Source organism: Temnothorax nylanderi, unplaced genomic scaffold (assembly GCF_030848795.1).
Source record: "Temnothorax nylanderi isolate EJ_2023f unplaced genomic scaffold, tnyl_v1.0 TNYL_tig0300_pilon, whole genome shotgun sequence".
NCBI classification, from domain to species: Eukaryota; Metazoa; Arthropoda; class Insecta; order Hymenoptera; family Formicidae; genus Temnothorax; species Temnothorax nylanderi.
Window position 1 is genome coordinate 61759 of NW_027249362.1, and position 12102 is coordinate 73860.

A 12102-nucleotide genomic window follows, 5' to 3' on the forward strand; every position below is an offset into this window, starting at 1 on the left:
CCGCGGAATTGCACTGGAACATGTATTTATTAAGTGTAGCGATGCAATTTGCATCTCGCGTGAGTAAAACTCGCACGCCGATGGTTTAATTGAATTCTTGAGCAACGCCCGCAGGTGGTGTCTCCGGCTTCGGCCGCGTATATTCTTTTAAACGTGACGATAAACGCGCCACGCAATTAAGGAGACTCGTGCTTGACTCAATGATCTTCGAAGAAATATGATGAATTTAATGATCTTTGAAGAGGAGAAAATGTCAAAGTAACGACTTGGCCAGTATGACATGACGTGACGATTAATTATTAAAATACATATATTGATTACTTTCCATAAAAATAGTCAAAATGTAAATATTTTGAAAGAATAAATCCAACACTGTTTCTCGAGCATAATTCTTCTTATCTGTGAATTTAATATCACTATATTCTATAATTAAAAATATTGGTCAGCACAATATCATAGGTATATATATGTACAATAATATTTAAATAATTTCATCAAATAAACAGTTAGTAATATAGAATTTATATAGGAAAGCGTGAAACTCGTATTCAGTTTCAGTTATAACACGGAATCTGTTATATAAAGGAGAATAGAATTACATCCTCCATTGTTTACATCAAACATATACACAACGATAAAGCAAGCAATAAATTTTCATTATACAATATCAAAATCTGGAAACAATTTCACGATAACTGCGCGCAGTTTCATTGAGATTCCTTATCATCATAAATTACTTTATGAATTACTGAGATTGTCTTGCTAGTGTTTCATTTTGCTATATCCGGATTTATTTCTTTATCGCGATGTATAATGAGCAAAACAAATGTCATTTATCGGCATATCAAAAAGAAAAAAAAACGATTTGTACATTACGATACACACAGATGTGTATCGTAATAATCGTGACGATTTTGTGTGCTTTATCGTGATATAAGTAACTATCGGACGAAAAAAAATAAAGAAAAACCGACGCGACGGCACGTCTTGGTTGCGATACGGTACCCGGCTATAGCTGTGAAAAGTCACGTCTGACCTTATCGGCCTACGTAAAAAGCTCGTAATTTAGGTAAATGACAATCGATAGCTATTCCGAGACACGTGCTAAGTGCGCGCTCTGACAAAAGGTAACGTGTATTATGGAAAATGTATATCACGTATGAGCGTCAGAAAGTTTGTGTTTGCAAGACCTTAAGGTGCCAATTCATGAGACGCTGAAAATGAGCGTCAACAAGGTAAACGTGGTGGTTTCGCTTTGACGCTAGCGTCAAAGAAATGAAGTTGAAATTGTTTAATATTCAGCGTCGTCGCTGAATCACCGTTTATCGTCCCAGTATAATCAAACATAGACTTCGAAATACGTAAAATATTAATTATTTTCAAGTAATATCTTCAAGTAATAATATTTTATGGATATATATATATAAATAAAAGATATTATTTCAGAAGATTTTTGCTTGCTGAAAATGAGCGTCGAGCGTCAACGTGAAAAGGCACTTTTATCATCTACGAACGGCTTATGATTGACTTTCCTGTAGTGCGATTCTGTAACTCGTTATGAGGTATCGACTATCGTTGCGCAGATATTTTATATGGTAAAAAAGCTGCGCAATTGTCGTTATAGCTCATAACGACGGCATAACGAGTTACAGAATTGCACTACTGGCCTCCGAATCCACCGACGCCTTCGAAGATGCTTAAATTTTCATTCAGCTCATTAATTATCATGACTATGTAGATAAAGCAACATTATTGCTAGTAAAAATAAGGAACGAGATGAGAAAACAATTTTACATCCTATAGTCAATTTTCGTTACTTCATATCCTTCTGACTTCGAAATAATATTGCAGAAACGTCCGTATTCAAAAATATATTTTTGAAATAGTTTGCGTTAGTATTACGGAAGCTACCCAAAGTTATTTCAATTTAAAAAGCGCTAATTACGTTGACTGCATTACAAGTTCAAGATATGGCTTGTTATCCTTCTATACTTTCTTTTTCTTTTTTCTTGTTAGTTTGTTATAACATTTTATTATTGTTCAAATCTCTACACAATAATGAAATCAAATTTTGAATAATGATCAATGGATTTTAAAATATATGTATAGAAATACAGACCTTTAATTTTGTAATAACAGAACAAAGATATGATGATTGTCGTCTCATATAATCGCGGGCATAGGTATTAAAAGAAAAAAAAAATAAAGTCAACAACAGCGGGACTGTAACGTTTTTAGCTGAATTGGCTGTTTTCGTAGAATCTGATTTAAAGTTGAGACGGCGCAGGTTGCGGATTTTCTGGGAAAGTTACTCACCCTCAACGTAACGGAATTCCGACGGAGGACGGTCCCTTTGATGTGACGTCGAAGAAAATCCCGCGAGATGCAGCGAGAAATATATGAACGAAGGAGAATGAAAAGCGTTTCGAGATCGATCCGACGACCCGACGGCGAACGGTAGTTCTTCTCGATCGCGCACTCAATCACTAGATATCCTTCCACCTGCGAATAAAGGTCAGTGATTCGTCCGGTTATCGAAGATTTTGCACCGCGTTATTCCATCATGCTTCTTCTTGTATATCTTTTCCAGCAACCATTTCCGCAAACGGCGAAGGTGTCCCGCGCGAATACGCGATAACCGAAAATCGTACGCACTCTCGTTCGTCCTTGTCAAAAATTTACATTCACAAGTGACACGAACGAGAACGGTGTAAGATCTGTACGTGAAATTGCAGAATCTAAATTATAGAGACGCGCGATTTTCAATGAGCGCTCGTCATAGTGATTGTAAAATAGAAACGTATTTTTCTAACAAAATTTTGAGAATAGCTTCAAATAATTTTTTTAATATTAAGTCTATATAAATAAAGTCCTTTAACTTAAAAAGAAAATTATAAGTATCCTGTGAATGTATGAAGATTATTAAAAAATATAGAACCATATATTTAGAGTAATTAAATATACGTGTTTCAGATGTATATTAGATACATAAATAATTCTATAATCTTAATCTCCCCGAAATCATCTTATATGCGTTACACGTCCAAGAAATAATTAGAGGAATAATTGAAAATAATTGGAAAGTTAACGAGCCTTCCTTTTAGATACACCGTTACCTTAATTTCCAAGAATTTTATTAATTATTAACCCAGATAAAGTACAATGTTTTGAATCATATATGGACGCGACCGCGATATTATATATCTACAACGCGCTAAATGAGGTCAAAAAGAGGTGGGTCAGTAAATATGACCTCGGTCCATTCTGACGTAAGGGACACCATCGTGTGGATGAACTGGTGCTCCAGGCTGACAGGCTGTGTTTTGTTCAGTATCTACCGTTTTACTAACTTATATATAAGTTCGACTTTTATAATTTAGCAGATCGCAGTAAGCTACGTCTGAATATTGTTAATAACGGAATAATGGACATTACGTGTTTCAAAACTATGTAGAGTAGATTGCTGTTTTTTCAATTCCATAAATGTAGAAAAATAAGCGACAAATTGTACTATAAAGAAGATATGCGTAGTTCATTATTTAAAAATATCGATTTTATCGCGAATAAAATTTTATGATGCAGTCGATCAAAATTTTCATAATACATGGTCTGCAATTATGTTGCACATGTGAAACATCATGCGTAATTGATGTAAATAATATTATAATGAATATTTGAAACAATAAAAGGATTTTTACAAAAAATCGATTTGCTCGATGAAAAATAAATAGCATTTCGATCGTACAGCTCGTTGCACGTATAACCAGCAAACTTATCGCTAAATCATTCATATTCTTTCATATTGAATATAATTTCATATAACAATTACAAGTACAAATTTTGATAACAATATAAAACCGATATTTTAAAGAAATATTTTTTAAAAGAATTTTTTAAGAACTAAATAAAATACAGAAACACATTCTGTTAATAAAACTAATTTTTATAGTATTATCTCACATATCACCGGTAAATCTTTCCTGCTGAACGCTGAAATTTAGCGTTCCACAATTTTAAAGGAAATTTTTAGACAAATTTAATTTTTAAGTTTATTCGCGATACGATTAATGGATCACTATGAAGAGCGCGATCTATTTCGCTTAGCATCTAATGGCAGACGCACAAAATTGAAATTTTATTTCCGATTGTCGTGAAGTGCCCCGGACGCACCGATAGCAGAACGAAACGCGATACTAACGGCGTTAAGCGATGAAGATGACGACAATGTTAAGAAATGATCGAAGTTCAGGAAGATCGTGAGTACATTGCTCGCGCGACCGGGCGGGAAACGCTCGCGCGGCAAGATAGATCGCGATATACACTCGATCGGCTCCCCCTTTTGCCGCGCGCGCGAGAGAATTCGCGAGATATATCCGCCTCTACTGAGAACGCACACCACGGATCCGGATGCGAAACGCGTGCGTAACGCCTGATGCGGAGGAAGCGCAGCTACTGAGCACCGGGGGGTTGCCGCGCGCCAGGCGCCCCCGACACAGCCCGCTCCGTTAGAACTGGTAGGCGATGGTGGGGGCTGGTCGCGTCAGGGCTGATTCGTAACCTGCACGAGCCCCGTAGACGAGGGCTTTGCAAACGTATTGAGTTACATAAAGAAAAACAAGCGAATTCTGTGCTCGTATTTATTTGCCACTTTTGCGGGGGCGAATAAAAATTCGCTTTAAAGAGATTTAAAAAAATAATTGTTTATACTATCAGAGTGTTTGCTTGCTCTCGAAATTAAAGCAGAGACTTCTATAATAATTCATGCAAACTGCATTGAAGATATATCGCTCATTATTTGGTACAACAATGATATAACTAAAAAATAACATTTTTGGTCACGTCATTTTGTTTGCAAAAGAATGTTGAGAATTTAATACACTGAATGAGGAGCTAATATATAGTTAGATACTTTTACTCTTCTACAATCAGTTATTACGCCAAAATCGCATTTAAAAATAATATTACTAAATTTTAATGGTTTAAAACATAAATTGATTTTTTGGAAAACTTTGAGTTATGTCATTGTTGTTCTAGCAAATAAGCGATATAAACAATAAAAAAATGCGGACTCTATGTTTAATTCTGTATTTAACGAACTTTTGTACTTAAATGACTAGAATACATGAGTATTAGATATGAAGCTAGATATGAATCTAGCTTGGCGCTTGAAAGTGAGTATATTTAAAAACTAAAGCATATTTTTTGTGGCAGAAAGCAAAGGATTATTATACAAAATGTATATAATAATACGTGTAATGTAACATACGGTTTCGTTATTTCTCCCTAACAGTATTCGTTCTACTTTTATTCATCTGACTCATTATTATTTGAAATATCTTCATAATCTAAATGTTCATAAAATACATATTAAATTGCCTATAGATAATTATATTAATATGCACTTAATTTAAATTAAATCTTCAATGAGATAACATTATTAAGGTACACGATCAAAAAGACCGAAATGCATGAAAACTTTTTATGGTAACGAGAATTGAAATCACTACAATTATATCGGTTCCTGATGTACTTGAATCCTGGGCGAGGAGAAGTTTTGCGAATATATCTGTTGTTTTGTAAATATATCGGCGCGAATGATCATATGCGCCTATAAAATACTCGTCCCTAATTGATTTGACGCTTGCGCTCCAAGCATAAAGAAAATCTCATCGTACGGAGTCACCTGTCTAACCGTCGTCTTTCACGTCGTGAACTTTCCGTAACTTTACCCCAACGCGTTTGTCAAAATCCGACAAAGCCATCGGAGAAAGTTTCGAGTTTTCGCATCTGCGAACCCGTTTGTTCACGAATATACGGAAAATGTACTTACATTCTACATGTTCAACACTCGCGTTGCACGAAATATTGGGTCGCGAAATTTTAACAGGAAGTATATACATAATTTAATAAATTTAATAGATTTAACAGTTTTTAATTTTAACAGTAACCTCTTAGTTTTCTTTTAAGAGAAAAGATTATTATATTCTAGATTACTTTGTAATTTTTAGAAATTATCTCGGACATTTTTATTATTTATTTCGGATTTTTATCAAAATAAATTTAATAATTAATATAAATCTTGTACTTGTTTAAAAGAATGATTAATCATTATATATGTTATGTTATTGATTATTTTGATAATATTTTATTAAATAATCTTTAATGACGTTAAGAGTTAATTAGCCTGTTGCAACGTAAGTAATGATTTAAAAATAAATATGGCTTTGATATAATTGCAACTTAATTCCGAAAAAATTTTATTGATTATCCAAAAATAAAAAAGAATGCTCTCAAAATATATAATCAATTAATAATAAGCAAGAGCGGGGCGTCACGCTGATGTTAAAGCGACTATATCTATACAATACAAAAATTAAATCTTTAATACAAACATACAAAATACAGACGTTTTGGTCTAACTTTTAGATCCTCTTCAGTGTGACACATAATAAATAAAAAAATTAACGTAGGTAGTTTTTTAATCGACCAAACTGGCAACATTTATTGATATATTTCACAACGTTTCGAACATAGATTTTGGTCCTTTTCAAGTGTGTAATATACTCATAAAATTATTGATTTGCTTGACATAATGTCCAAACTAAGTCATAGATTTAAAAAATAATATAATTTGTGCGTCACGAGGAAGTAAAATTATATATGTATAAAAATAAACGTGTAAAAAATTGACACGGCAATATGATTTAAAAAAGAACCAAAATCTATGGTCGAAACGTTGTGAAATATATCAATAAAGGTTGTCAGTTTGGTCGATCAAAAAGCTACCTACGTTATTTTTTTAAATTATTTACTGGCAAATTAAATTCATTGCTTTTGATAATAAACAAATTTGAGATCTTGGAACAAGTAGTGAGAAACGCATATGTAGTGAGAATGTTAAGTCAGGGCGTAAATGTGGTTACCACGTTCAAGTAATAACATGTCGCAATATTAACTAGGTACTCATTTTTTTCATAAAAAACAAGAGATCAGCAAACCTAAAGAAAATGGCTACGTTTACACCCAGCGACCTGATCGCGGCCTGACCTATATTGTGATCCAAAGTAGGTCTAGTCATCATTCGTTTACACCGAAAGAGACCTAAAAAATTGACGGGATCGTATTTGGGATCGCCCTGAATCTTACCATATTTGACAGCTCAGTCTGAAGTTACGCCTTTAGATATTTTTATCGTTGACAGTTTGACGATTAACAAGTGTTGTATTCATTAAGTTCGAATCAAGTACATTAATTTTATATAATGACACCCGAGGAGTATTTTATACAGTTTTATTACCAATTTATTTTTGAAAATAATAGAAGAAGAAATCTTCTTTTTATGAATATTATGCGTAAAAGAAGACAGATGTGGGACAGAATTAAACGATTGCAGAGGCTCCAAATGGCAATGCTTACGCATTATGCACGCATGTTACCAATGAATAACATTTTGGAAACGTATTTAAACGCAATAAGAGTTGAAAGAAGTATATGGATGAAACCGAGGAGTAATCATTTTTGGAATGAAATTGTTCTGACGACGTACACTGATTCAGATTGGCTAGAAAGTTTTCGAATGCGAAAGGATACATTTGATTATCTGTGTTCGTTGTTACAACCGAATTTGGAGCCAAAGCCTCTTTTCTTGAAATCAAGAGAACCGTTATCAATTCAGAAACAAGTCGCTGTTGCATTATATAAAATGGCAAGTTGCGCAGAGTATCGGGTAGTTGGAAACGTATTTGGCATCCATAAGTCCACTGTAAAAAAATGTTTGTATCGAGTTGTAAATGCGATCAATGAATTGATAATGCCAGATTTTCTGCGAATGCCAAATGAAATTGAAGCTTCTGAAATAGCATCACGTTTTGAGAGAATTTCCCACATACCGCAAATTATCGAATGCATCGACGGTTCTCATATACCCATATTAGCACCGTCAGAGGGTTATCGGGATTACGTTAACCGTAAGGGTTGGCCTTCTTTTAATTTACAGGCAGTTGTCGATGACAAATGCAGGTGTGTATTATTTACAATTTATATTAATCACAGGATGATACTGTAGGTCATAATTAATAAATTTTCTTATGTACAGATTTAGAGATATTTGTATTCGCCACCCTGGAAATACTCATGATGCTGCAGTATTTAAAGACTCCAATTTATACAGGAATGTTAAAAATATTATTCCACAGGTAAAGTAACAATTAATATATTTTTTTAATTATACCTTATCACATGTCTAAATATTATTTTATAATTTATATTTTAGAACACGCGAAATATCAATGGCTTGGAAGTACCATATTTTATCGTCGGAGACCCAGCGTACCCACTTTTGCCATGGGTAATGAAAAGCTATCCTGGTACGGTTACAGCCGAACAGGAGTCTTTCAATGTTTATCTCAATTCAGCGAGGGTTGCAATAGAAATGGCATTTGGGCGGTTGAAAGAACGTTGGAGAATACTTTTAAAAAGGATTGATGTTAATTACTTGTTCGTTCCAAACATTACAAGTGCTTGTTGCATTTTGCAAAATTTGTTAGAAATAAAAAATGAAGCATTTATTCAGCAATGGCTTAATTATGTGGCTGAAGCACAAATAATATATCAACAGCCAATGGATATGAGTAATCGGGAACGTGACGACGTCACTGGATCACGTATTCGTCAGCATTTAACAGACTACCTGTCGACGCATTACCCGCTTCGTAAAAGTATGTTACGATAATTATTGTACGTTACTAAAATAAACAGAGAATACAATAAATATAGTTTTTTTATTTATACATGTATATTTACTTCATATTATTTAAATCAAATAAACGCGAAGTTAATTGTGGTGAAGACATTGGAATACTTGTCTGAAAAGAATGTCCGTAAGATGATGAAGGTAAAGATGAAGTTGTGTATATTGACGATGAGGATGACGTTGATATTGGGGGAGATGGTTCTGGTAAGCCACATGAATTTATGAATGGGGCAGATGAATGAAAAGGAATTGGAGTCGACGAGAATGGTGGACGAGGATAATTTTCATAAAAATTGCTTGGATACGGTTGCTGAAAGTTGTTCCTATGTTGCATTGCTTGCATTCCTGCCATAAAATTATTTAACATTTTAAGTTGATGATCATGTTCCTTCTCTAACATTTCCTTTTCCCACTGACGTTGAGACATCATTTGCGCCTGCGTGGACTCATTAAACATATCCATTTGTTTTTCAATTACTCCTTGCATTTGCTGTGCCTGACATTTAGCAAAAACTTCTGCGAAGTTCTGCGCCAATTTCACCTGTGTATACCGCCCTGAAGGTAAAAACTGCAATTATCGCCCGTTTTTGTATTAAAAAACAATATTATGTAAACTAGCTGAAATAGCTATTATATATATATATATATATATATATATATATATATATAATATATAATAGCATATATATATATATATGGAGGGGTAAAAGTCATAAGTCATAGTGGTGTAAGTCAAATTTTTTTAAATTTTTTCTCGCGTGGATAGATGCAATCTATACAATATATAAATTGCATCTATGCACACGAAAAAATATTTTTAAAAATTTGACTTACACCACTGTGATTTTTACCCCTCCATATAATATATATATATATATATATATATATATATATATACACACAGGGTGAACCATTTTAATCAATCCACGCAAATATCTCGAAAAGGAGTTTTTCAAAGAAATCTTTTAGAAAAATGGTTTATGGCTTCGAGGGGGACATAAGATGGTGTTATTGATTTGACCTTGGATAGTCGTTTGAAGATCACATGAAGGTCACCTTCAATTTCTTAAATGGAACACCTTATATATTATGGTATATCGTTATGTCCCCCTCGAAGTCAAGAAACTTTTGTATGAAAATTTTTTTTGAAAAACTTCTTTTTCGAGTTATTCGCGTGGATTGATTAAAATGGTCTACCCTGTATATATATATATATATATATGTATATATATATATATATATATATATATATATGATGGAATGATTGGGGGGGGGGGGGGGGAGATAAAACTTTAAATCAGTCATCGAAAAGAACGAAATCGGAAAAAGTTAAAGGATTGAACTGGACAGACATCGAAACTCAGATTTTTATTGAATTATGCATCGAAAAACGAATAATTCAATTAATGGACGGAAAGCGCCATAAGCATATAGATATATACAAATCACTAGAACCGTACATGAAAGAAATGAGTTTTATTAAAACTGGCGCACAAATGAAAACCAAATTAAAGCATTTAAAAGAGGCATACTTTAAATGTAAACGAAGTAACAGCGTTAGCGGTGCCGCCCGTATAAGTTTTCAATTTTACGATATATATATAGATGGAATATAAAAATACTAACCACTTGTTTTTTTAGCAGATTTTATGTTTTCTTTTTCTCCTTCTATTTCTTCTATTTCTACTTCTACATTAATCAAAGAATCTTCCATATTTGATGCTTCATCCACAGGCAATACTGAAAATATATTGTATTAATAAAGAACAAGATAACTAAATAATAATTAAAGTTAATACAAATAAGTTTCTTCTTACTTTGATTATTGGCATCTTGGGCACTAGATGAATCAATGCCATGATTGTTAATTGCTTCAACGGATGGCCTTCCGCCAAGAAGTTGGTCCATAGCATCATAAAATTGAAAACTCGTACGGGCGGCACCGCTAACGCTGTTACTTCGTTTACATTTAAAGTATGCCTCTTTTAAATGCTTTAATTTGGTTTTCATTTGTGCGCCAGTTTTAATAAAACCCATTTCTTTCATATTCGGTTCTGGTGATTTGTATATATCGATATGCTTATGGCGCTTTCCGTCCATTAATTGAATTATTCGTTTTTCGATGCATAATTCAATGAATATCTGTGTTTCGATGTCTGTCCAGTTCAATCCTTTAACTTTCGTTCTTTTCGATGACTGATTTAAAGTTTTATCTCCAATCATCCCATCATCATCACATAATTCAGGAACAGGAACAGGGGCAAAAACAGGAGGAACTTTCGTTCTTTTCGATGACTGATTTAAAGTTTTATCTCCAATCATCCCATCATCATCACATAATTCAGGAACAGGAACAGTGGCAGGAACAGGAACAGGGGCAGGAACAGGAACAGGAACAGGAACAGGAACAGGAACAGGAACAGGAACAGGAACAGCAGCAGTTGCTGAACAAGAACTTTTCAAAAAACTTTTTGAACACGACTTTTTATACATTTTTTAAATATAAATCGCTTGACGGCTCTTGTCACTTTGAAACTGTAGCAAATCCGAACAAGCAAATAAAGCTTTTAGGACGTGTCGCGCGTTTACACCGCAAATGATAACGGCCTATTTCAGGTCGGGTCACTAAAATACGCGGCCTGACCTGAAGCCAGGTCCGGTCGCCTATCAAGTGTTTACAGCAGGCGGGCTAAATAATTTAGGTCGAATTTGAGGTACAGGCCGCGGCCTAATTTCAGGGTGTAAACGTAGCCATTGTATGTAAAAATTTGCAAACCACTTACCAAACAGTCAACTTTGCAACAGTCATTGTTTGAATTCAATAAAGAATCGATATTTTCCGTCTAAATTCAACGCATCGACTAAATGCTACGCTTTTACAAGGTGAAGGGTACTGAGCAAAATCATGAAGCAAAGATTTATTTTTTGTATTATATAGTCGCTTATACACATATAGTCGCTTTAACACTGGTGCCCCGTTCATATTTTCCTTATTATTAATTGATTTTATTGATTATAATTAATCGATTTAATAAAATTAAAATTACGTTCCATCAGAGTGCATATTACATACTCATTATGCAGGTCAATCAATTATAGTGTAAGGAAAACACATTGTTGCTTTTAAAAAAGAGATGTAGTCGCATATTGCAATTGGATAATTTTTTTGAAAAACAACTATGTGTTTTCTTTACACCAATTAATTCATCTTATTATTCTGTACATAAATAAAGTGTTACCAGAAAATAAATAGTTTACAAGATATTTTATATTTTATGTCAAAATGTGTCAGAATAAAATATAAAATATCTCGTAAACTATTTATTTTCTGGTAACTCTACCTTAATACT

At 33.6% G+C, this 12102-nt stretch overlaps 2 protein-coding genes and 1 long non-coding RNA gene across 9 annotated transcripts in view; 1 reads left to right on the forward strand and 2 right to left on the reverse strand.

Annotated features, from left to right (window-relative positions):
* LOC139780835 (uncharacterized) overlaps positions 1-4494 on the reverse strand; it is a 63432-nt gene extending 58938 nt beyond the window's left edge. The window contains exons 1-3 of one of the 7 annotated variants that reach the window (XR_011720350.1): positions 4199-4494; positions 3254-3345; positions 2317-2717 (exon numbers count right to left, since the gene is read on the reverse strand). This is a non-coding gene — a long non-coding RNA (uncharacterized lncRNA). Of the gene's footprint in view, positions 1-2316; positions 2739-3253; positions 3346-3960 lie in introns of all 7 variants that reach the window. The other 6 variants (XR_011720348.1, XR_011720345.1, XR_011720349.1 and 3 more) reach the window with 6 other exon arrangements.
* Positions 4495-7366: 2872 nt separating this feature from the next.
* LOC139780829 (uncharacterized) lies at positions 7367-8731 on the forward strand. The gene is made up of 3 exons (XM_071719536.1): positions 7367-8019; positions 8096-8195; positions 8273-8731. Exons 1-3 carry the CDS (start codon positions 7367-7369, stop codon positions 8729-8731), a joined length of 1212 nt encoding a protein of 403 aa, XP_071575637.1.
* LOC139780830 (uncharacterized) lies at positions 8732-10660 on the reverse strand. Its single transcript, XM_071719537.1, has 4 exons — positions 10570-10660; positions 10379-10492; positions 9058-9307; positions 8732-8744 (listed from the first exon to the last, which is right to left on the reverse strand). Exons 1-4 carry the CDS (start codon positions 10658-10660, stop codon positions 8732-8734), a joined length of 468 nt encoding a protein of 155 aa, XP_071575638.1.
* Between the last annotated feature and the right edge of the window lie 1442 nt (positions 10661-12102).